Source organism: Drosophila virilis, chromosome 3, assembly GCF_030788295.1.
Source record: "Drosophila virilis strain 15010-1051.87 chromosome 3, Dvir_AGI_RSII-ME, whole genome shotgun sequence".
Taxonomy (NCBI): Eukaryota; Metazoa; Arthropoda; class Insecta; order Diptera; family Drosophilidae; genus Drosophila; species Drosophila virilis.
In genome coordinates this window covers 22,186,170-22,212,848 of record NC_091545.1, presented here as the reverse complement: position 1 = coordinate 22,212,848, position 26,679 = coordinate 22,186,170, and the positions used below count along the sequence as shown (strand labels likewise).

Genomic DNA, 26,679 nt, shown 5'->3' with positions numbered 1-26,679 from the left:
TTTTGCGTTTTTTGGCTCTGACCTGTGCCCGGACCTGTACCTGTGCTGAGCTATCAACGCCTTTACGCTTGGGCTATGATTAGTGTCAGGGTTTGGGTCAACCGCAGTTGGGATTGATATATAGCCCGTACCACGGGCTGACCGCGAGCATAGACCACACAATTTTTGGTCGTCCTTGTCTCTACCTGGTCGAGGATATCAGGACATATGTCCCGTGCATCCAAATTTCCAAGCAATTGGCCGTGTCTAACAAAAACGGGCACCCAGTTAGGCTTTGTGACTAGGCAAGGGTCCTGCGGTGCGTTACGAAACACGCTCTCCGCACGTCTCACAGCATGCCAGCTGTTGTCCTTTTTCTTATTCTTTTCTTTTTTTTTTTTTTTTTTTTTTTTTGCTGCCTTTGGGCCCAATCTTTTGAGGTTTGTTTAGCCAGCAGAGCAGAGCAAAGTAATTGTGCTTTTTGCCATGGCTCTCGGTTCGATTCTACCTATGCCTCAGTGTAGCTCACCTTACCCTTCGATCCATCTACCTTTCTTATAATATACCATTGACAGCTGGTCTCGGCGTCCTTTTGGGCATATTCGTTGTGCCTGGCGGGCAGTTTTCTTGCCTATCTGCTTCGTGTTGCCATATCCATTTCCCTTTTGTTACGCAAAACATTTGTTTACTCAAAACATGGGTAGGGAAAATTGGAAAATTGTGCGCACAATTGCTGGCTTAACGTTTTCTTTGCCCAATGTTTTTGTCCATTTGTGATTTATTTTGATCGATCGTTTGCCGTAGTTTTCTTTTTGGCTTATAAACTCTTAAGTCTCTACGGGCTGCCTTTTGCTTCTTCCCCTGTCTTCCCTTCTACTGCCTTGTTTTTTTTATAGTCTTCATTTTGGTCGCTTACCATTCAATGAGAATACCCCACAAATAGTTCCCGAAAATTGCACATGTCCACACAACATTTGTGTGAACATTTGACAAGGAGTTCCATCGGGGATCTACATTTATGTGTAGAGCTGCCCGGTTCTCATAGCTTGCCAGGTGGGCTGACAGGATTTCTACTACTGTGGCCACTTGGCAGTATCTAAAGTGATCTTACCACTGGGTTGAAGCATCTGCCTATTGTAAATCATCTACACTGTGATCAAATCGTAGAGGGTGTGCAAATATTCACTGCTGGAGAAATTCACCCGCAAACGTGGGAAATTGCTGAAAAACGATTATATCCTTTCTTTTAAGTTATCTTTTGAGAGAATTCAGTTGGGACGTTTTGAATACATAGTGGCAAATGGGGGTCAATTGTTGTGTGGGCGAAGTTTCAAGTTTCTGCATCAAAACTTTTTTAAAACTTTACATGAACACCTTATGAATACATGTTTCAATCTGTTTCTCAAATGGTATTTAAAGCCTTATTCTTGGATCGCTAATAAATCCTCTGAAAAAATAAAAACATATTTTGAAATGTTGTGATTCTTATGAGTTGAAGTAAGGCTCATTATCATTACTGAGAATATGTGTTTTCCAGCTAAACTTTATCGCATAAACTATATATCATACTCTTACTTAAATTTACTCTCCCACAGTCTAGCTCTCTTCTCCTCTTTTTATATTCCTTTTGCTTGCCTTTTTTCTAACCCGCCCTCTTCTTCTATTTCAGTGATATACTTATATCCAAGCTGTTTCCCTTCTACTAAGATTATGCCAATTAAAAGTCATGCGTGGGCTTTTTAAATTTGGGTAAGTCCATATTTACATATTCTTATATAAATGCGAACATTAAGATTGATATTTAGATATTTCATTTTAAAATATTTGCGGGATTGTGAAAAGAAGCTTCTATGCATAGACATTAATACTTGAGGTGCGCAAAACGAATAAGATAACATTAAAGAACAGTGTGGCGCGGTATCCGGCATCCATTTTGAGTTCTGCAAGTGGGCAAGCTTTATTTGGGCTCTTCAAAGAGGAATCTTCTCAAGTTTCTCTTCTTTGGCCCATCAGACGATTCTTGAATATCTTATTAAATTATAAAATGTTCTTATGCATACATGATCTAGCACAAAACTGCCTTGAAATGCTCTTGAGAGATAACAAGGACTTGCCTCAATCCTCCAAGCATATCAATGCAATTATCGAAATCATAAAAAATAACGACTTGAGCTCTCAATCAATCAGCAGCTGGCTAAACCAATTGTATTGAGAAGAGGAAACCCAGCTTCGTCTTCAACTTCAGCCTGAAGTTCGAATAGCATTTAAATTATTGAATGCCAAATGCATTAGGCGATTTAGTGCCCCTTTAGGCGCCCCGCCCCACCGTAAGCGCCCGCAGCAAATCCATAACTGACAAATCATTTTCAAGCGAGTTAAGTGAGTCCCAAGCACAAATATCTGGCCGATTGGGCAGCTTCCTCTGTCTCTCTTGCCCTGTCTACATATATCAATTGCCTGGGCTGTTAAATAGCTTTGGGTGTGTATGGGAATCCAATAAAGCTGTCACATGTGCCCGCCACTAAAAAGAAGCCTTTTGTATGCCTTTGCTCTGTTGTTTGGGTGTGAAAATCAAAAAAAGTTACTTCGCATATGCCCCTAAATTCCCCGTCCCGTTGGCCAGCTGGCAATGCCGTTTGGGGGCAACTTTCGTGCAAATTGCCAAGTGCTTTTCGGGTTTCGAGTTTTGTGTATGCAGAACTTAACAAATTTCCATAACATTCACACCACACAATGAAAGGCACACAAGCCGCGAGATGGCAAAGCAAACCGCAGCCTGCTTCTTCGATCTCGGCGCTCCGTCTTTCAGTCACAGTCAGAGTCAGAGGCAGATTTCTTCGCAGTCGCAGTCCCAGGTATCTGTCCAGTTGCAGACGTCGCTCTGTTTTATTTGCCACGTCATTTTTTTGCATGCCCTGTAATCAAACGAACGTATATAGTTGTTAAGTGTTGGCTACTTTACAGCCAAAGATAGACAGACGGAAGTATACAAGTTGGAATAGTTAACTGAACCGACGAATTTTGCATGCAAATCGATTTATGTTAGTAAATCATTAGAAGAAACTATTATATTTTGTCCTTTGCTTTATCTTACAAACTCATTAAACTTTTTGTTTAATTTGTGGATGCATTGTTGATTTTTCTCAAACAAACCTAAAGAAGATTCAATTCGCAAAGGTGGAAGATAAGTGCAAAAATAATTCATCTAAAATGTTGTTGAACTTATGATATTGCATTGTTAATGCTCCTCAAACAAGCCGAAAATTTATTGCATACGTATTTCACACTTTTTCGAAATAGGAAAATATTTTGGCAAATTGTATTGTAAATTGTGATTGCCAAAATTAAGGAGTATATTGCAGTCGAGCTGTTTTGCATATGCATATGAATTGGTATTTTGTTTTTGGCTTGCGGTTAGCCAGCAAGACAGCCAGACAACAAGCCAGCCGCCTGCAATGTCGTTTTGGCTGGGATTGTATAACGTTTTTGATTTTTTAAGTAGACACCTAAATGTGAATAGCGCAACGAATCGTAGCAATGCGAACCACGTCCGCGTCCACGTCCGAATGAGCGCGAGTCGCATCTGTCAGATATATTTTTTGTGGCTGCTTAGTGAAGTGTAGTTAGGATCGATGCTTCACTGGGTCCAGTTCAAGCAACACAACAGCTCCACCGCCCCAAACAGCTCGGCTCTGGCTTGCTATTCACCTTGGCCAACACGTAGTAAGGGAAATGGCAATGCGGCACTGGCGTTGGAAACGGCGGCTGCCGCTGCCGCTGCCGCTGCCAATAATGCAATGGAGAGGCGTGATAATGCAGTTTAGTGAGTGCTGGCTGCACCGCTGTGTCGTTAGCCGCCAAATTTACCTACAAGCCGGGCCAGAAAGGCCTTAGCCAAGGCAACAATCAGCAGCGACGCGAGGCAATGTCTAACGGATTGGTTCGGATTGGATTGGATTGAGTGACTGACGTTGTTGGGGTTTCTGGGCCTGGGTATGGGCTTGCGACTGTGCCTGTGACTGTGCCTAAGCTCAATGTGCAATATGCAGCACTTGGCACGATATTTTTTTGTTGGTTTTAAATCATTTAACTTGGGCTAGACGACAACGACGACGACGAGGACGAGGACGAGGAGGACGACGACGAGTAGGATGATGATGATGGCGATGATGATGGGCTGGCGATGGCGATGGCGACGGCGACGCGAACGGCGCAAGACACTTAAAACGTGATCGAAAATTGATGTTGGTTGCAACCACCACCAAACAAGCAACCACCGAGAAACCTCCTCAACCACACAGCAGCCTCCCCGATTCTGGCTGTGCGGGGGAAATAAGGTCACGTGCAAAATATGTTCGTGGTGCTGCTGATGCTGGTCGAGTTGGTTCTGGCCCAGGAGAGATGTTAATGATTTGCAGCTCAACTCCGACAACAGCTCCAAGTTGGACCTCGACTCGGCCAGGCAACAATTTTTGCATATTTTCTCTGGCTGCAGATAGTAGGTAATATGCTTGTTAATGTGCCCAGCTTTGCCTTGATCTCTCGCTCTCGCTCTCGCTCTCTCTATGGTATGTATGTGGAGTTCAAAAACCAGGAAGTGACTCAACAACAACTGCATACAACTGGCAAAAACGGAGGTGAAAAATATGACTTGGTTATTTATTGTTGAAGTGTTGCAGTGCAAAAACCAAATCCGAACCACACTCAAAACCCAAACGCAAAGCGAGCGTTGGGCCTAAACTACGTTTGGGGTATTTAGCCAAGTGATTTATTTAGCCTGGCACGCCAGGCGGTTAACCGCTTGACAAGCAGTACCTGGAGCAGCGGTGGCTCCAGCAGCAGCAGCAGCAGCCTCAGCATCAGCGGGCGGATCTGACTGTGGAGCAGCAGCTGCCCCAGCACAGACACACAAATATCCCACATACCACATGCAACACATACGACTACAATAAGCCATAATTATCCAAACGTTGATCCGACTGGTTCTGCTCAACATGCCGCTCGCATACAGCGAATTACTATAGAATCTGGAAATGCGCTACACTAACTGCTCATAACTCAGCATCCACTCGAACAATTTCCATAAAATTTATACAGCTTCTCGAATACCCATAATCAACTGTATTTCGAAGTATTTTTCGAGTTAAGCCCTCTAAATGTTAACTGATATTGAAATTTTCTACTAATTACAATTTTGATATGGGTCAATTTATTTACAATTGATGGGAGATGGCAAGTTTTTCTTCTATGGTAATTATTAGCTTAAATAATCAATATGATTTTATTTTATGCTATTTTTATAGCAATTTCTATAATTTTTCAATAAATAAATGCAGAGTCTTTCAGAACGATAGACCCTTTTTACTCCCTGTTGACAATTCAGGCATTGAATTCGAAAATGCGTAGTTTTATTTTGCTCTATTTAATTTTAGTTAATATTTTAGGTAATTTCCTAATATATAATATAGTAAAGTCCTCTTGAATATATTCACTTTTGATATGAGACTCGAGCATTCGAAATTTTTGAAACAGACTTACGCTAATTGCTTGCAAAATAATATGAAAATAGAAAAAAAATTGAATTTCATTTAATTCTTCACGAAATCTTCCAAGTTATTTTATGAAATATCTCGTCTCGAGTATACGCATAGTCCAATCTCTAGTGACATTCACAAATTTATGATTATGGTTAGCAAACAAATAAAATAAAATAATAAAATATTATATATTTTATTTAATTGCAACCACTTATTATATAATTCCCTCAAATAAATCATTAGATAAATTCGGAATCTTTCAACACACTGTACCTTTTCTTCTGTCTGTTGACTGTTCCCACAAATCAAACATTGTCTACTTATAATTCCTTTTAGTTCTGCCCCCTCTCTGTGACGCCTCCTTCCGCTTGTGTTACATTCACTGTCACGTATCGCATGGACCCTGCTCAATCAATCGATTGCTCGAGCTGCAGGGTGCAGGGTGCGGGTTGCAGGGGAGCCGAGGTGCAGAGGTGCATCTAAGGTGCTTGGAAACGTCGCATCGATATCGTCATCGTCATCGTCATTGCTACTCCAGAACTGCCCCCCGCGCCGCACTGCTCCAAATGCGGCCTGGGCGCTGTCCAAATCGATAAAATGCACCGCGATCAGCGCGGCACACATCAAATTAGTTATTAATTGAAGTGGAAAGTTCTCAGAATGTGTAGCACGGCGGGCGGTCAACGCGCATGCGTTCGGCAGGTCCAGATCCACAGTGTGCATCGGGCAACGGAATTGGGAATTGGAGTTGGGATCGGAGTCGGAGTCGGAATCGTAGTCAGCGTTGGATTGGGTAGCTCTGCTTGTGGTAGCTGTCTGTGTGTTAGCTGCCCGACTGCCTTGTTAGCCACTTTGTTAACCTGTTTTGGCGGTGCGCATTTGAATTTTCATTTATTATAAGCGAGTTGCATTTCTAATTTGAGTCATGTGACCAAAAACAGTTTTGTCCTAGTTGTCGCCTCCTGCAGCCGTCGAGTTGCAGCCGCAACTGTGTCTTAAACAATTGGTGAATGGTTTCGGCCATAAATCTTTTATTTCCCCCCTTACTCGCTCTGTTGTTGTTGTTGTTGTTGTTGTTGTTGCTGCTGTTGCATGTACACACATTTGTGCCATTACTATGACAACAAATTCATGAGAAAGTACGGCGGCTGTTGCTGCTGTTGCAGCAGTAGCTGCCACAAGACAGACAACACAGCCTGAGCTGGCGGGGATAGCAGGAGCTGGGTGGGGGTAGGGTACCTGCATCATCTGTTTGTTTGCCTGTCATTAGAAAGAGAAGAAGAAGAAGCAGCAGCAGCAGCGGCAGCAGCAGCAGAAAAAGCGTTGAACGTCGAGAGTTTTGAGTTGTGTGTCGAGTTGAGTCGAGCGTCGAGAGTCGACACTAGACCGAAAGTCTGCGCTCACTTGTGCTTCTTTAGATTGGACTCGAAACTCAACTGAAGTGCACTTGTACGCCAAAACAAGCCACGTCACTTGGCCACTACACACTCTACACTACACACACTACACACACTCCACATACTCCCATACCATTGCCCAAGCACTTCACTCCAATCAAACACACACACATCTCGCCATCATCGTCATCAGCGAATGGCCAGCACATCAAATTGTGGGCCGCTGGCAGCGCCAATCGCCAAGAAGCCACAATAGTAACAACAACAGCGACAACAACAGCAACAGCAACAGCTTTTGGCCAAGTCTTTGGCTATGGCTTTCACTCGACATCTCGTTAAGTGTCTTGTAAATGGTATTGTTTTCGTTTTTCATTCAAAAATGTGCGTTGCACTGAGCCAGAGATGAAGGGAGGGAGTTGTAGACAATGGTCCAGTGTCCAGTCAAACGGAGGCATCTGTTACCTCAACCTCACCCCTCCCTCTCATGGCAATAACAAAGTGCCAGCCAGTTGCGCCCTAGACCGTCATCATATTTGTCATAAACTTCATAAATTTTCTGTATAGCCAGTACCTTTATAAGGCCGAATGGACGATGCTCTGGCCAATCTCGAATATGTGTGCGATTCCGATTTTGGGCTCGAGTGTTCGAAAAGAAAACCAACTGTTGATTGCCACATCAATAAGTCTCTGATTACAGTATTGCATTAGCAGCTGGATTTACATAATTATGTTTATATCTTTCTACCTACTCATACGATTATGATCGAGATATGAATAGATACACAGCTCAAATCGAAATCTTGCTGAATTATCATAATATGCAAATTAAATTCATATTTGAGCCAGTTTCTGGTTCAAATCTCATCAAACTTATCATAGGGCTAGGCATTAACCCGCATATGAAAGAGAGAAGAGTGCAGTATTCTTTTTTTTTTGGAAGCATCCAAAGAATGTATTTGAATTTTGACACCTGTTACAGGCATTTTATCTGATGTGGCAATCTTCAAAGCAAATAAGAAGCTCTGATAAATCTTTTTGTTATATGAATTCCATAATTCGCATATATTCAAATTCTAGTCGATCAGCAGCTGTCATCTTTGCGATCTTCACACCAAAATCTAACTGAGCTCTGATCAGATCTGCATGAGCCCAAAATCAATTGATTATCGTGATTCGGTAATGATCAATTCCAATTCTTTTATAAAGCTGTGTAGTCGAGTGCAAACTGTGGCTCTGGCTCTTCGACTGCCGTTTGATTGATCTTGACTGATCGCAGTGGAGCCAAAAAAATAAAAATTAAATCCACTTATCGCATTAGCAATTGTCAGCATCTGAATGTGGCAGTCACGGCTTCTACTTCTGGAACTGAGGCTCATGAGCGAGGATCATCTATAATTTGCTTTCTAAAGTGATCAGCTTGCCTCTGGCCCGGGCTTGGGCCTGGGTTGGGGGCCTCGGGCATCAGGCTAGTGCCTACAGCTTTTCATATGCCTTTTTGACAATCGTCGCTGCTGTCGTGGCATTCATCACAATTTCCTGCTGATCGACACTTAACACACATACAAATAAAAGAAGAAAAAAGAGAGATAGAGAGAGACACGGTGGCAATGCTCAGGGTTTATTCGTTTGATTCGTTTGTTTGTCTTGTCATTCACTCAAGCATTTAATTGTCAGGCGACAAAATGCAAACAGATAAGTTCAAGAAGCAGTTCAAATGTACAGCATTTTCCCGCTATTGATCTTGAAACATGCTGCATGCAGCATGCAGCATGCAGCATGCGGCATGCAACATGCAACATGAAAACATGACCGTGATTGGTGGTGGCCCGAGGTTCGAGGTTTGCTTTTTGGGGCCTGCTCTTAAAATGAGCTCGCATTCAAATTGCCGCATTGACTTGTCCATTGACTATTTTTCTTCTGTTATTTTTTTTTTTTTTGTTGGTTTTCATACATTCAATTCAATTAAACAAATTTTGCGATCGGCGCTGATCGCTCGCCGATCGCCGAGTGCACTGCCGACTTTTCTATTTTGGCCCCAAAACAACAAAATGCAGAGAAGAAGAAGAGCGATGGTGATGGTGGTGGGGGGGGAGAGCAAAAAATGCACAGAATTGTAGAAAAAGTAAACAACAAAGTGTTAAGACAAACGTGCAACGGTTTGGGGTCAGTACCATTCACTTTTGGCTCGTTTTAAACTGGAGTTAAGTGCTATTTGAGGTAAGAATTTCATTACGTTTACGTACGTGCGCCGTTTTGGGCGGCATTCAAGGGGGGCACACACACACATACACACACACACAGACATATTATACGGGAGGGGGGCTTCAGTTGTTTTAGTTGGGAGCTGGGAGCTAAACCAACTGCGCATGCATATTGCTTCGAAGACGACGACACGTTTGCATTTTGAAAAGTCACGACCCACTTAGCCAGCCATGAGTAACGGACAGCGGCCAAAACACACACACACACACACACTCACACACACCTGGAAGATACACTAGAGAGCCAAGTGTTTGTTTCTCTATAAACAAATCGAATCGAAATCGCATCTGATCAAATCACAGCGCATGGCATCGCAATGCATCGCATGGAATCGCAGTCGGCGGAGTTAACGCATTTCATGTTCCACTTTCAGGGTGGGTGACTCACAGATTCGAAGCTTGTGAAGATGCCAATTGGAGATGCGTTGATTAATTGCCATACTGACATCTCGCGCACCGCAAAACCCAAAAAGCCACTCAAAAAAAAAAAAAAAAAAAAACAACAAAATAAAAAACAGGCAAAGTGAAATCCAAAACTGTGTTTTATGTTTGTTCGTTTTCAACAAACATTTTTCTTCTTGTTTTCAGGCCCTATGTTCCAACCCCCCTCCCTGCCCTTCACCTCTTCCTCACGCTGTGTGAAAGTGAAGTTTCAACGAAAAAATAAAAAATAAATAAAAGTTCACAAGCTTTTTGAGCCGAACTGCGCAACAATAGCTGATAAAACAAATACATTTGTCGCCTCTATAAGAAATGTACATAAAGAAAGATTCGGTCGAAATGTAAAGATATTTGTTAAGATGCCTACGCCAAATACAAAGGCCCTGAAAGTCTGAAAGCCAAGAGAGTCTGTCTGCCGGACTAGGCCCGGTCCGGGGCACGGGCTGTGTGTAGAAGCCGTGATTTATTTGCTTGTCAGTGCAACAGCAACAACGGCTAACGAATATGGCTGGTTAAACGATGCGGGAAATTCTTAAAAATTTGACGCTTAACCACAAACAACAACGCCAAGGCAAATGCTCGTGACCGTTAGACAAATAATATTAAACACCAAGCTTTTTTCTTTATTTTAATTTTTTTCTGAAGGGGTATTGCCGCAAGGGGCAGGCGATTGCGATTGCCTAGAGTGTGTGGAGCTGTTGTTGTTTTGGGGCAATACGAAATTAGAGAAATAGAGACATTGTCGCCGTGCGAGACAACAGCAGAGAAGACACAACATCATCAACAGCTATTGAAAGCTTTGAGTTTCGACTTCATTTACATAAACAAAAGCCGCAAAGCTGATGACCGACCGACGAACGACCAACCGGGCGAGAGGCACCAAGGTATCCAGGGCCCAGAGCTCCAGCCGACTCTGTTAACTGGCCTAAAACGCATTTTTCTGTCGCTGCACGCACGCGCTCATAAATCAAAAGCCAACTTGTTTATAACTGAAAGCGATCAATTAAAACGTTAACGCAAAAAAAACAACAACAACAGCAACAAAAAACTGAGATGCGAACCGCGTCTGAGCGATGAGCGTTGATCGAAGCGATCGGAGAAGAAGATCTTCAGTGCTTGATCGTGCCGAAAAAAAAAAAGATGAAGAAACACAAAAACCGAATTTGAAGCTGGTCAAAAAGAGATGGCCAACAACAAGAGACGGACGGACAGACAGACTGTGGCCAGTGCATTCCGCTGGCCTAATTCTCTGTAAAAGAAACATTTAAGCAAAGCTAATGGGCGAAGAGGGGAGAGGGAATGAGATTTGAGGTTAACTAAATACTTGAAAGAAGAGTAAATTCCAGTCAACTTAAAGCTAACTGCATTTCGGTGTCGGTAATGAATTGTGCTGCTGCTGCTCTTGGCCATGATCAAACGAGCCAATCAATTGTTCAGCTAAATGACTTGCCCAGGCCATAAACTGGCCACGCAGATGATAAAGTATCCCGGCATTTATAGTTAGCTCTTAACGATCGGTGGGAGTCACTGCGAATCCGCACCCAACTGTGCTCTGCTTTTTTATTTAACTTTTTCAAGATCGATAGATCTTGTCTAGCTGGCAGCTTTGCTAAACGTTTAGTGCGTTTTGTACTTACCGAATGGTTAATTAATTTACATCCAGTTTACGATAAGATCGCACAGAGGTATTCCATTTCGGTATGCGCCTTCCGCTTCATATGAAATTTTATATTGATGACAAGTTTGTGATCGTTTTTTATGCGAGATTTCGAGTTTTATTACAGACTTTACATTATTTCGATTTTTTATTTATATTTATACTATCCACATAACAGATAGTTCCTGTACATAGTCGTATAGTTTGTATAGCGAAAGCTGTCTTGAGCGACCGTCAAATTAAATGAGTTAGGACAATTTTTACTGACTTAATTATTTCACAATTATAGCTTCTCTAAGCTTCTCTAAACATATTTAATTTAATTTTAATATGCTTTCAATTAGACTATACAAGATCTCTTCGCTTCGTGACATTTTGCACAGCTTTGTTTTTGGCCAAATCTTGCTGAAAGTATTTAGTCCAGTTACTAACCTTGCGGCTTATCACTCACAAGAAATTGCGCAGCGGAAGATTCTCTGTACAATCAAATTCCAGTTGCTTCCATCAGTGCACACACACACCCAGACACACTTTTGGGCTGCTTTCTCTTTACTGCCATACAACCTTGTCATGGTCTTGCCGATTCCCGATATTGATCGCTATCGCAGACTGCAACACCCCAGAAACAATGCGGCCTTATCAGCCATGTGACCGGCCGGGCTGTCGTGGCCGGGTAAAGGTATTTTGCTCGGCTTGACAACACCCCTGCAAATGGAGTCTCGAAAATCTGAGGCAATGTTCAAGTCAAAACGCGTATCGGGATTATCAATAATGTGCAATGCTACAGCTCATAAAATCTCTGTGCGCAGAGCCACAAGAATTACAAAATTGTGCGCGCAGACAGCGGGCAGCCATGGCCAAGGTGCACCGAGTCCGAGTCTGGTACCCATCCAGTCCCGATCGGATCTCTTTTTGCCTTGATCAGGTGCCGCCGACCGATACACGAACACTTAGCGAGGCACAGCCAAGAGATGCTGCCAGAGTCGAGACAAGAGCTGAAGCAGGTCGGCACAGGGCGGAGCAGGTGGGGCAAGGCGATCGCGATGCGTGCGGCGCGATAAGAAGCCGATGCAAACCATTAATTAGGAGCTGCAGATACCTGCAGATTTTGTCCAATGTACGCAACGTTAAGAAATTAAGGCTTTAATCGTGCATGAAAATACGTGAAACTTACGCGTCTTCGGTTCGACTACTCTCCCGGACGGACCGGGCCCATCGTCAGATGCAACGTGATCGCGATAAGATAAATCGCATACAAATTTGCCTTTATGCGAGAGCGCCGAATGCATCCGAAATTATGATGATTATTTATGCAGGGTATCCAATGTGCCTCCAACGCGTGTGTCAACAACCCAAACTCTGTCATTTATTTCAATGAAAACAATCAACAGCTCTCTTTTTCTTCCTCTCTCCCTCTCCCTCTCCCTCTCTCTGTCGGTCGGTCGCTCTTTTTCCTCCCCTCATTAATCGACTGCCAATATGTCAATGTCATTGTCTTTCGCTCACTGTCCATAACCTAACCCATTTTGCAGTCACACTGATGTGCAAATTACCATAACTAACTGTAAATGTGAGCATAGTTGGGTATATGTGAAGCTCAAATACCCTAGCATAGCTCAATGCATAAGCTAAACAGAGGCAAAATATATATTTAATAAGTAAAAGAAATGTGAGCTGAAAACAAAATACGTAGATACATGCGAAAATATGTGAATTGAATGACAGCAAAAAGAAAAATTCTTTTATTTGAAAGTATATGTAAGAAAAATAATACCTCTTATAAGTGAAGGAAATGTGAACTCAGAATCATAATAGAAAACCAAATAGTTGGGTAGATGCGAAGCTGAAATACCCTTACCTTACTATTTATCAATGTTATATATCGAAGATACGAAAAAAATATAAAACTCATAAGTAAGGGAATTCAAAGTCTAAAAAACATCATAGAAACCCAAAAAATGGTTAAGTTCGAAGCTGAAATACCCTAACTATTGGCAAAAAAAAAAAGAAGTATATCTCTTGTAGATAAAGGAAAGCTAAGCTAAAAAATATAAAAGCAAATAAAATAGTTGATTTTTACGAATAAAAAAAAAATGTTCTATAGAAATGGCAAGGCACACGTCAAGTGAATATCTAGTAAATTTCTTTCGAAATTCTTGCTGTAATTGATAATTAGATCAACATATTGCTTGTCTGTTCCACTTCTAATCATTTTTTAATAATTTTATTTTCCTTCCTTGTGATGCACACATATTCCAAAGAATTTTCCCCCACTGGCCACATTTAAATGTTTTATGCCTAGGGTATACACATGGTCAGTCTACCTGGCGCACTCACTCAAAGTGCAAATGGCTTCTCTGCCTCTTTAAATTTTGCGCCCGCCCGCCCCTCCGTGCGCCTCGTACCCCAGTTATCACTCTGTGTATCTGCATTGAAGCGCGAAAATTGCAAACCAATGTTGTTTTGACAATGTGCAATAATTTGTAGCCAATTTTATGTGTCTACCGGCGGTTCAGCTTGGTTTGTTTCGGGAGGCTTTGCCGAATCGACGCCTCACCCCTTCCTCCCGACCACCACCAACCCCCTTCCAGGGTAACGAGACCCCGGGCCGTGCCACATGGACCGACAATTTATGGCCGCTAAATTAGCAAGAAATGGAAATTAAGAAAAATGTTGCTTTTATTGCAAACAGTTGTAGTCGTCTTCCAATAAAAGCATATTTATTTATACACAGCCCCGCGCCTTGGATGTGCCCATATAGCCAAAGCCTATAGCCGCAACTGAATTGTTATTGTAGCTGTACCGCAGACGTTTATGACTCTTGCCCGATTCTCGATTCGTTGAGGCTAATGAGCCAAGTGGTTTGCTGGTGCTCGGTGCAGCGATTGGGTGGCTAAGCGAGTAATTGACGAGCCAAAAGCCATCTGAGCGTAGATTCACATAGCTAAAGTTGGGGCTCGCTCTCCCTTCTACCCTCTCTCCCGCTCTTGCAGACATTGCCTGCATTTAGTTGGGCTCTTATATATGGTTAAGGTTCAGGTGCTTGGATTAGATATACCAAGATGCTGGGGCAAGCACTTTGATTTGACTTTGAGCCCAAAACTTCAAACTGAGCCAATTTTTTGATATAGGTACATTGGCCACAAAACTCAAAAGCGAGTGCCCCATAAATAATAAGACAGGAGCGGTTCAGCAGGCGCACATTATTAGGCCCATCTGATAGACAATAAAACTATTAGATACTAGCAATTGCAAATATTACAATTAAATAACTTGCTGTCAGGTTAATGTTTAGGAGATTCAACAAAAACATGACACTGCAATGAATACACTCCTGTCATCTGGCTAGCTGGCGTATCTATAAATAAAATACCAAACTTTTGACACTAAACTGACTTGTTAACCGAAATATTTACGTACGTATGCTGTGCGCAGACAAAATGACATGCTACCCGCAGCCGCAGGGCCAAAACCCAACTCCAACCCCCCAAGACAAACCCTAAGACAGACTTCAAGTTTCGCTTGGCGTACAAAAAAAAAAGTAATTCAATTGAAAGTTTTGCTTAGTGGGCGGCTGTGGCCAGATCTCATCCATTACGGCGTAACAAATCCCACAAACGAAATTGAAAAAAAAAAAAAAGATAAAATAAAACAGGAAATACATTTATCTAAGCCCGTAGAAAGTAAAAGCTGAGGAAAAGTTTTTAATATTTGACGTGTTTTTTATTTTCTATTTTTTTTTTTTTTTTTGTTTTTCAAACTTTTTGCATTGAAATAGGTCGAACCGGTGAGCCGCCTGGAGCTGGGGCAAAGACGTAACAAAAATTGAAAAGGGTTTAACTTGAGCTTGAACTTTTTGCGCCTTTCTGCCGGTTAACCCATATACGAGTACGTGCTCCGCCACATGAGAAGCGCAAAGATACAAAAAAACACACATTGACAAACAGATACAGATACAAACACAGATACAGATACAGATACAGTAAGAGATTGAGATTCCTTAGGCTCGTTGATTGCAGATCAAAGACGCGTCGACGTTGGCGGCATTTCGCCTCCTAATGATTGATTGTAAAATTTGCTAATTTAAGCAATGGGAATTTATTTTGGCGAATCGCAGCTCGTGGCTGGACTCTTTTGGCCAGGGAGCGCACGGGGGGAACAGGTTCGCCATCAATTTTATTGCGCATTTAATTGATCATAAAAATTATTCATTCATTTCCACAAAGATTGCAAAATCAGCAATATGCGCTGCTCTAAACTCCATTGAATAAAGAGAAGCTAAAGAAGAAAAAAAAAACAAAGAAATTATACGATAATAGTGCTGCGATATCTATAAAATATGCATGAGCAGAGCTTGGGAAAAAAGTAGGCGGCCCAAAAGTGTTTAAGCCAAAATTCCAATGAGGCTATCGTGGGCTGCTCGCCTGCTATAAACGAGGGCCATAAAAAGTGTTTGCAAAAAATCAGGAAAACTGCTTCCGAATGGGAAGATGCAAAAATGAGTCAAGAAGAAAATCAAAAAAATATATACATATGTGTATGTATGGTATATATAACAATGTAAAAATGTATATATATTTAGTATATATATTTAGTAGTAGACATTAGTTAATATAACAACTGAGTATTTGGCTTGTATGTACTTTTATTAAATGATGGAAGAAAGATTTTTCTAAGCTCAACTTAGAAATTATTTTGTAAAGTTATCCAAGCACAAAGAAGAATTTCCTAATTTGGGAAAATAGTTAGAATAAGAACAGTTTTTAAATCACATTTTCTAAAATTTTTTGTTGTTTCAAAAATGTTTTTGATCAACAAAGTTCTTAGAGAATTTAAAAAAAATAAATAATTTATCCACAATTCAAATACAACAAGGCATAATTCTGGACACATTATTTTGATTAATCGTCAACTATAGATCTGCACTTCAAATATATAAATCAATAAAAATGCTTCAACAAACTTTCCAAACAGCTCTCGTCTGCTCCCATTTTTATTTGTTTGTCTTGCAAATTGTTAAGTAGTATCATCGAGCGACTGCTCCAGTAAGCAAAACGTGGACAGACGACGAACCCACTCACTGAGTTTAAGATTCAGAGATAGGGATTCCGGCAAACCGTGCGACATCGTACAGCGGTCAGTGGACTGCTTGTGTGTTCGCCGGAATGGATATCACATGTCAGTTCGGATGGATTTATGACTTATCAGCCATATACTTATATAGCATCGCTCGCAATATGCTATATGCTGGCCGAAAAGTGCTGCCGTGCGAAATTTAGCTATAAACATGCAAATTAAATGAGGTATAAAAAAATTCAGTTGTTTTTTTTCTTTTCTTTTCGATTATCAGTTTTGTTTCGTTATATATTTTTCGCTTTTTGGCTATAAACTAGAAAACATAAAATTACAAATACAAATACAATATTTACAACGACAAGCACATTGCGTACATCATAATCAAGGGTTATAGCTAACAGATACATGTACATATCTAGATGTAATCAGTCGATTTATGCTTTTTATTATATTAATATAGTTCTTTAACGCACACACACAAACGCGCACGCACACACACACACACACACACATGTGTGACATTTTATAGAGTTAATATGGCTGTAAAAGGTGTGTGTATGTTTGTGTGCGTGTGTGCGTGTGTATGTGTGTTCGATATGTGTTCGGATTCGGGCTAATTAACTTATCGACTAACATAACTTATGAGGAGAAGAGTTTACAATTTAAATAATTATTGATAGGACAAATATAGCATAGAAATAACATAATATTAATAGTTGTTGTTTCTTCTCTTGTGTTGTGTTGTGTTGTGTTTTATTTTCATACATAATTTAAGCTTAACTGAACAAAATATCACAATTATTAAACAAATAAACGTACAATTTAACATTTAAGCGGGGGGCTCCTCTTAACTATATCAATTTATTTACAAATTTTACACACAATACGAAACGAAACGAAACGAAATGGAACGGAACGAAACGAAACGCAACGAACTTATGTAAACGTCTAACAGTTAACTAGTTTCCTGCTTTTGGAATGCATTTAGTTGGATATTTCTATCTTGGCAGCTATCTGAGAGTGTGAGAGATAGAGAGAGAGAGAGAGAGAGAGAGCACTGTGTGAGCAAGAAAAAGAGAGAGAGAAAAGACAAACAGGCGTAACAAACAACAACAAGGTAGATTTTAATCGCAGCCAACTAATCTGTAGCAATGTTCGGTTCGGTTCGGTTCAGTTCTTTTCTGTTCTGTTCTTTGCAGTTCTATTCTTTTACATGTTCCTGTATATCTGTGTGTGTGTGTGTGTGTGTGTGGGTCTTGCGAGGCCTCTGTAGCTGTGAAAGCGCATTTGCCAGTTTGATTTTGCTGAATACCTTGGCCCAGGCAACAGGCACGAATCGAGAGTTTGGGCCAACGGCACACGTGCGAATCTTTTGGACGTTTTGGCAGGCCTGGGAAACAAATGTGGGCTTTTGGCTCAGCGCAGCTAAGCTCATTTGGCAAGGTCAGAAACAAGTCAGGGAATGCAGTTAACAGAAAAGTTAACAATTCACTAATTTCTCTCTCTATTCAACTATGCTTTTCTGTTATGCTAGGATTTAGGCGCTGCCAACTTAACACTACAGTTTTTCTTTTAATAGTTATGCTATTCTATGTAGGCGCAGCTAACTTAACGCACGCAAGTATTGAATCGGTGCTGCCAGATCGCCTTAATTCCAAGAACTAATTTTCGCTAGCCTTTCAAACTTTTGTATGCTTCAGAACTTGGTTTACCTTCGTGCTGACCTTTAGCAAGTTGTTGGCCAGAGCTTAGCCTGAAAGCTGACCTCAGTTTTGAGCCAATTTCTGCGCGTAGCTTTGCATGCTGTTTGATCTTTTAGCTTTGGCGCCCACATTCGGTAACCTTAGCAACAAGCTCGAAAACTCTGGCTAATTGCCACGTGTAGCAGGGGCCCCAAAAACTTTGCGACTGTGCGGTCTGTGTATGCTGTGTGTGTGTGTGTGTGTGTGTGTGTTGCAGCTGCCAAAACGCCTCTGCCACAGCATACGTATCGTCTGTTGCCGGTCTAGTTCTGTGTTTGTGGCTCTGCCCCTTGGTCGCGTCTCCGCCCTGACAATGCAATGGCCCTGACGGTGTCGCTTGCCTCACTTTTTGTAACAATTTCTTTTCAGTTTCTTCTCTTCCCTTTTTGTTTTTTTTTTGCCTAGACATGAGCTCTCTGACGTTTCGCGTTGCCTATTTTCTATGCCCCACACACACACACACACGCACACACACGCAGAGCTTGTTACTGTAAAATGCAGCAGTTAAGATGAACTAACGAGTGAACGTTGCAACAACATACGAAATACGAACAAAGCAAGAAAAAAAAAAAAAAACAGAAAATGTTGGTACAGAGAGAAAATAACAAAAGGAAAACAAAAATTGTTTTGGGCCTTGGCTGCGTCTACAACGTCTGCGCCTGCCCGTCCGGCTGCCTGCCTGCATGCCCCCGACTGGTTGCAGTTGCTCTTGCTGTTGGTGTGTTGCATGCAACATCAATTTTCTGAATCTTGCTACGAGCCAGGAAACTGAAAATAGCTTGCCGTAAGAAAACAGAACAGGGCCAACAACAATTGGCTCGTTCTCCCCCGTTGCCGGGCATTTAGTTGCCGCTCGGGCCTCCTACCTCTACCCCTCTTTCTCTCTTCCTTTTTCTTTTGGCCAACTATTTGGTATTTTACTGTTGTTGTTCTTGCTGTTGCCTGCCCCCAGCTGCAATTGTTGTTGTTGTTGTTGTTTGTGTTGTTGCTATTTTAACATGTAACTAGGCTTTTATCGCTAAACGCTTTTCATTTGCATATTGGCTCTTACTGTGACTCTCATTTCATTTCGGGCAAATCTCGTAAGCCCCATGCCAATTGTGGTTTGCTCTGAGCCAGGTTTTTAAACGGGTTTTAAACCAAAAATCCAAATTGTAACTGTATACAATATAGAAACTAGCTTTAATTCGGTTTGATTCCTTTCATTCTTTCGCTTACTCATGTTGTCTCTCTCTATCCATCTGTGTTTTTCATACAAATTCAACTGATTTGAAAATGATTCGATTCCTTATTTTCCTCTCTCGCTTTGACTTTCTTTTAACTTTTGATTTTGTAGCTCGAACTTGTTTTGAACTAGCTCTGAACCGAACCAAATGTGAACCGAACTCTTAATAATGCTGTCTCTCTCTCTCTCTCTCTCTCTCTCTCTCTGCCTTATTTTTGTTTGATTTTAGATTAATTTTCCTTAAGCTTTAGCTTAAAGTTTAATTAAATAACGAAATTAGTTTGTCTCTCCCTCTTCATATCTCTCTCGCTCTCTTTCGCTCGTATGCCCCCTTTCTCTCTCACTTACATGTGCAAATTACGTGACGCTGGCGTTGGCTGCGACGTCGCCTGCGGCGGCAGCGGCAGACTCTGCTGTTGTATGCTGCCCGCCAGTGGTATCATTTGCGGCTGGGCGCTTGTAGCACCACCCCCTCCGCTGCAGCTGCCGCCACCCATGAGCAGCGCCGCCTGCTGCTGCTGCTGCTGTGGGTTGTTGTTGTTGTTCGCTGCGGCGCGATGCTGCTGCTGTGTGGAAGGCTGTCGCCGGAAGCTGCCCGGCTGCAGAGGCAGGGGCGGCGGTGGCAGCATGAACTGCTGCTGATGATGATGCGGATGCGGCACGGGATGCGCTGCATGCAACGGCAGCTGCTGCTGCTGCTGCTGTTGCTGCTGATGCACATGATGGTGATGATGGTAGGCGGGATGGTTGATGGGCGCATGACAGGGCTGACCCGAGCGCTGGGCATGCGAGGAACTGACATCGGGCAGGGCGAAGCGCAGCTTCTGCCAGAAGAGCTTGTCGCCCCACTGCAGATACGTGTTGGTCTTCAGATAGAGCCGCAGATCCGGATCCAGTTCCTTCTGCGGCACCTCGCCCAGCACGATGACAATGAGGCGACGCCTGCGATCCCGCAGCACCGACTGATGCGCCGACTTGAACTCGAAACGGCACCATTCCGACTTGATGAAGTTCTCGGAGACGACCATAATGGTGCGTCGGCTGCTATCGATAGCCTGGACAATGGTCTCGGGCAGATAGCCGCCCACGGGAAAGTCGCGCTGATGCAGGCACAGCTTGTAGCGGTGCTCGCCCAGCTCCAGCATGGGCGCCAGCTCCTCGTTAACGAACAGCTCATCCTTGGAGGAATACGAGATGAAGGCATCGAACAGTTTCTCGCGCTCATTCTTGTCCACATCCTTCTGCCCGTTGTAGAAGAGACGGACGCCGAAACGCGAGTGACACCATACGCGCATCTCCTGTCGAAAGATGAACACCAGCAGGGTGCAGATCATAATGAAGATGAAGGCCGTCAGAATGGCCACCAAAATGGGTATGTAGTCCTGCTTGGGCGGCTGTGTGAGTATCATCTTGGTGGAGGTCATATTCCCACCAGCCGATTCGCCGGCAGCGCCCGCTCGTTCCGCATAGTTGAAGCTGTTGTCCAGGCCCAGCTGCAGCGTTTGGCTGCACTGCACCACGGGCAGGGATTCCCCAGCTGCCGCATAAATGGCCATTTGCACCGCCTGCTGCTGGCTGCTGTTGCCAGGCAACTCGCAGCGCAGCTGCTGCCGATCCCGGACGTACTCGTGCCGACCCATGTAGTCGCGCAGCTTGTCAATAAACTCGCAACGGCAGCTCCACGGGTTGCCCGCCAGGCGCAGCTCATTGAGATAGCTGGGCAGAAAGTTCCACACGGCAAAGGAGCCAATAGCATTGTGGTCCAGCCGCAGAATCTTCAAGTGATAGAGATGTGTAAAGGTGAGCGTATCTATGGTCGCTATAGCATTATGCTGCAGATACAGTTCCTGCAGATTGTCGAGACCCTGAAACTCGTTGCCATTGAGGGCGCGCAGCTGATTGTTCTGCAGCTGGAGCACCTCCAGCTCGAGCAGGCCGTAGAAGGTGCGATTGTGCAGGGTCTCGATGCGCGAGTGATTCAGATGCAGCACCTTGAGCCGCTTGCGTCCAATGAACGCATGGCTCTGCAGCTCCGCAAAGTGATTGCCATCCAAATACAGCTGGGTGGCGTCCATGGGTATGTGCGAGGGCAGGGCGCGCTCGTAGCTGGCGCGACTGCAGTCGACAACATTGGAGGTCCAGGACTGATCGTGATAACAGGAGCAGCGATCGGGACAGTCCATTTTGCAGTCGCAGGCCTGAAAGTCACAGCAGTGGCAGAGGGCAAAGCAATGCGACTCGTATTTGCATAAAAAGTCGTTGGACTTGGCCTCGATCAGGGATAGATGCGTGGCGCCGCGTGCATAAGACAATTTGCAATAGATCTGATCGAGATCCATGAGCTGCGGCTGCGTGCGTGACTCCCGATTGATCTTCTGCAACCAATCGAGATTGCAATCGCACTGGTAGGCATTGTGTCCAATGTAGAACTCGGGTATCTCGCGATCCTCCGCAATGGGCGACAATCTGAGCGCGTTCGGCTCCAGCGTGGTCAGCTTGTTGCGCACGAGATCGACGCGCGTGAGATTTGGCTTCTTGAAGAACGTATAAGGCTGTATCTTGCTGATCAGATTGTCGTTCAGATAGAGCACCTCCACGCTGTCCGGTATGGAGCTGGCCGTGATCTCAGTCAGCAAATTGTAGCTGGCATCGAAGGTGCTCAGACTGAGGTCGTTCTCCATCTGTAGATAGTTGCCCAGCTGTGTTATCCGATTGGCACGCACATCCAGCCACTGCAGCCCGAAAGGTATGTGCGAATAATCGAACTTCTCCAGCCGATTCCCAGAGATATTCAGCCACACCAGATTCGGCAGGTCCGTGAACAGACCCGCTATGCCCTTCAGCTGATTGCCATCCAGGCGTATGGCTTGCAGCTGGGTGTTCCGCTGCAGTGCACCCGCCTCAATGGACTTGAGCTTGTTGCCCGACAGATTCAATATCTGCAGCGAGCTCATGCGATCGAAGACGCCTCTACGTATGTGCGTCAGTGAGTTCTCCGTCATGCGCAGCCCATAGAGATTCTCCAGTTGGGTAATGCTCGTATTCTCGATCTGGGCAATCAGATTCTCACCCACGTCGAGTGTCTTTAGGAGCGGCACATGAGCCAGTGCCTCCGGCACTGCCTGCAGCTTATTATCATTTAAATGCAAATCCTGCAGCTGGCTGCAGTTGATCAGGGCACGCGCATCCAGCCGGGACAGCCGATTATAGTCCAGCGAGAGCACCTGGAGATTATTCAAGCCCTGCAGCGTGCGCTGCTCAATCACCGAGATGCGGTTGTTGGAAAGAATCAGTGTGTGCAGGCTGCCCAAATCGGCAAAGATGCCCGCGGGCAGCTGATCTATGTAGTTGCCCTCCAGCTTCAGTATTTGCAGGCTGGCCAGCGGCCGGAAGATGTGCGCCTCGAGGCGACTTATCTTATTGGCGGACAGATCTAGCAAGACGAGCTGCTTCAGACCCACAAAGGTGGCCGCATTAATCCACTGCGAGTTGAGCTCGTTGTTGGCCAAATCGAGCACCAGCAGCTCGGCTAGCTCACCAAAGATGCCCGGCGCCAGCACATTTATCGAATTGTTCTTCAGATAGATCTCCTGCAGCTGCTTCGTCTCGGCGAACAGCTCCGGGGGCAGCGAGGTCAAGCGGTTGGCGGACAGATCCACCACGCGCAGCGATATCAGACCCTCGAATGCCCTATCAGCCAGAAAGCTCATGCTGTTCCGTGCCATGTTCAAGTGGGTCAGACGCACCAGTGCCGATAACATGGCCGACGGCAGGCTGACCATTTTGTTGGCACTCAAGTCGAGGGATTGCAGCGTCGAGCCGCAGACACGCGACTTCCTGGAGCTGAGCGAGGCGCTAAAGTAAAAGTTGCTTATGTCCTGGATCTTGTTGTACGAGGCATTCAGATGCTGCAGCGACTTGAGCGGGCAGACCATGCCGTCCGGTATCAGCCAGATGTTGTTCAGGCTCAAGTCCAAGCGCTCCAGCTGCCGGAATTCTACAAAGCTATTGGAGGCCATCTCCAGCGACATGGTCGACCAGTCGCCATTGTGTGTACGTATCGTCAGATTCCTCAGCTCGTGCAGCCCGCGAAAGGAGCCCTCCGTCAGATTGCCCAGCTTGCAGTACTCGATGGTCAGGTCCCGCAGCTCCACCAGCGAACGGAAGCTGTCCGGACTGAGGCTGCTCTGGAAAAAGAGCGCATCGTTGCACTCCAGACGCAGGCGGACCGTATTGTGCGGCTGGATCACACTGAAATTTGTGTTCTCCAGCTCCGAGTTGATGGTCCGCAGATGGCAGACCAGGGTTATGTCGTGCTCCCCACCGCCGGACCAGCGGCATTCGTCGGGCGCCTGGTACAGAACTGTTTTGCTCAGCGCCGCCCCAAAAATGGGCATGACACAGCTGGCGATGAGCACGTAGAGCATGTGGCTAGCCAGCATTATTTGGCTTATTTCTAGCTAAACTAGCTGGAAAACCCACTAGTTGACTTGGCTAGCTTTTTGTCTCCTATATTTTGTTTGTATTTTGTTTGCTGGGGGTTTTGGGTTTTTGTTTTGGGGGCTGCAGTTGCTCCGTTATATGCAGCCCATTTTGTGGATATTTTGTAGATCTTTTATAGATGCTTGCACAATCCACAGCAGTGTGTTAGATGTAATAATAATAAAACACAGCACACAACACATAAAAACAGCTCTTGATTTCTTTGATATTTTTATGATATATGTATATATCTTTTTCTTTTTCAAATTCAATTTTCTTGTTTCTTAGCTCATTCGCGCTGACCGTAATCCAAGTGGGGGGTGCGATACGCGTTGTTTTTTAGCTATGATAAATATCTTTTCGTATAACTTTCAAGCACTCTGCGACTCTTCTTCATTACGCGACAGCGTCTCGATTCGTAACGTTTCGTTTAACCGACAACGCGTGCGTTCGTCTCAAAGTCTGCTCAAAAACTGATCGAACACTGTAAACGTGAAAGAGCAGCAAGTGCCGCTGAGATCCCCGAGCGAGCGTCGAGCATTGAGTGAGTTTTTCGTCTCACTCAATTTATGCCCCGAGGGCGAGCACTCAGTGAACACGCACACAAAGACTGAGAGCGTTTGGGTGCACAACACGATTGAGAGAGCGAGCGCAGGGTGAGCAAAACAAACAAAGCGAAACTATGCAATGCAAAGGCGAACGCACAACGCAATGCATTGCACAGTGGGCTAAATGTTTACAATGCAATCAATGCGAGTGTGTGCGAGTGTGAGAGTCTGTGGGTTGTAAAACTAAGGCAAACAGATATTGCGTGTGAGAGTAGGAAATGCCTTGCTGTAAGCTGAGACAAGATGAGGAAGTGAGATCGCAAGATAAGCAGGTGATATTGATATTAGAAGCTGCAAGTAAAGATAAGGACTTAAAGATATATAATTACAAGAATGGTTTAGAGTTCTTTGCGAATCCACCTAACTAGATAAATTAGGGCTTATGTACTAGGTAACCGATTTGTATCTAAATAATAAAAGTACTTTTAGATACTTAAACATAAATATTAAATTTTTGATTTATTTTGCTGATTTCAGATCTTACACACGTTAATATAAAACGGACTTCAGAAACAGTTAATTTTAGTGCTGAAAAGGTGAAATCTCTGAACTTATATTTGGGTAAGTGCATAAGTTTAATATTTTTTTAGTTGCACATTGACCTGTTAAACTAAAATTTATATAAGATTATAAACTATTGGATAAATATCTTATCTCAATTATAAACGCTCAAATGTCGAATAGATTGCTCCACTGTGCATGGTGTCTCCCCTGTCTGTTTCGTTGAGCGTCAACGCCAAACGAACAATTTCCAATGAGACATTGACACTCGTCACACCGGTTAGACGAGTTTCTTTCTGTCCAGCTGAGCCAAACTCAACTCGAGTGAGTTTCATATTCAGCGCCTCAGCGTGAGCGTTAAACAAAGAACGAGAGCAATAAAGCGAGAGAGAGAGTGAGAGAGAGGGCGAGAGAGCTGGGTGCTGAATTGCCTTGAGCACCATTGAGTGTTAACGTGAGAGCTTGCCTCTGATCTGCGGCAGCGGCAGCAACAGCGGCTTAAGCGACGAGAGCAAAAATAATAATAAAAAATTATTGAAATCAATTGTTAATTCAGGCAATGTCAGTTTGATATACGCGCCATACGTACACACATAAAAAATTGACTGATTTTTCTTGATTTATGAGAGCAGTTGCTGGCCTGGGCATGGGCCTGTCTCTGGCCCTGGGCCTGGGCCTGGGCTTGGGTCTCAACTGATCGCCGATCGCTGATCAGCGGGACCTGACCGGCTGCTCTCAATCAGCGGTCCGGCTGGCGAGCTGGCGATCTGTTTTGGTTTCTTTTGCGCTTTGTTTTTGTTTGGCCAGAGCGCTTACTCAATATGCTTTTGGATTGGCACGTAGGCAGAGATCTCTTTGGATGATCGCCCCATATGACTTGAGCTACACTTTCAAACTTTCCCAAAAACAAAATGTTTTTACTCCGATTCCCGCTAACATTTTTTTTCTTCGTGTATTGTGTACCTGTTGACGCCGTTGCACCGACAGGTGCTGATTAACCAAACACATGCCCAGATCGAGTCGCAGACGGAGTCGCAGTGCAAGCGATGCGTATCTGTCAGTTAGCAGCCGGGCTCTGATTCGGCCTGTTCTCAGGAAAACCCACACCTCAACCAGCAGGTAGCCTACAAATTGTTGAATGTTGACCGTGCAAACATCTTGGCGTGTTTGGCTCAGGTACATTTCATTGCGTATTTGTATCTTTGGCCAGGATTTTGTTACAAACGGCAGAAGCGTCGTCCTTCTCAATTGTTTGTTCCTGCCGTAGCTGCCTTCCTTTGTGCCCTTTATCGATCGATCAGGCCAGTTGGGTGTAAGCCAGGAAGTGCTACAACAAAACTCGGGATTAGGTCCTTCGATTGCACAATATGCCCGATCTCTAGTGCTCCTCCTGCATGTATTCTACGGGCACGGTAACTCTATATGAGGGGCGTCTCAGCCAGCATTGATTTGATTTGATTAGATTAGTCGAGTTCAGTAACATTTGCTGCGATGACGGATCGCTGCTATTATTCTGAGTTCTTTCTTTCCCCGCCCCCTTTCCCTCTCTCTCTCTCTCTCCCTCTCTGCCCGATTTGGAGTTCATTTCTGCCTCACAATTTGCGCAAATTATTTTTCTTTGTAATCGCTCCGCTTGTCTTGGGCTTCATTGTTGCCCAACCAAGACCCAAGTGTTGCTGTTGTAGGTGCATATTGCTCATTGGGTCACACTCACAGACCCGATCTGAGACCCATTTCCAGTCACATTATGACTCATGGCATCTATAGATACAT

General features: G+C 44.0%; 1 protein-coding gene and 1 long non-coding RNA gene across 2 annotated transcripts in view; one reads left to right on the top strand and one right to left on the bottom strand.

Moving 5' to 3' along the window:
* The window catches only part of LOC116650593 (uncharacterized), a 268,500-nt gene that overhangs the window by 212,106 nt on the left and 29,715 nt on the right, over positions 1–26,679 (top strand). The window contains exons 6-7 of the long non-coding RNA XR_004303596.2: positions 1,649–1,728; positions 24,883–24,966. This is a non-coding gene — a long non-coding RNA (uncharacterized lncRNA). The remainder of the gene's footprint in view (positions 1–1,648; positions 1,729–24,882; positions 24,967–26,679) is intronic.
* Tollo (Toll-like receptor Tollo) lies at positions 18,474–24,278 on the bottom strand. The gene has a single exon (XM_002048188.4). The coding sequence runs from the start codon at positions 23,755–23,757 to the stop codon at positions 19,660–19,662; it is 4,098 nt and encodes a 1,365-aa protein (XP_002048224.1). The 5' UTR covers positions 23,758–24,278; the 3' UTR covers positions 18,474–19,659.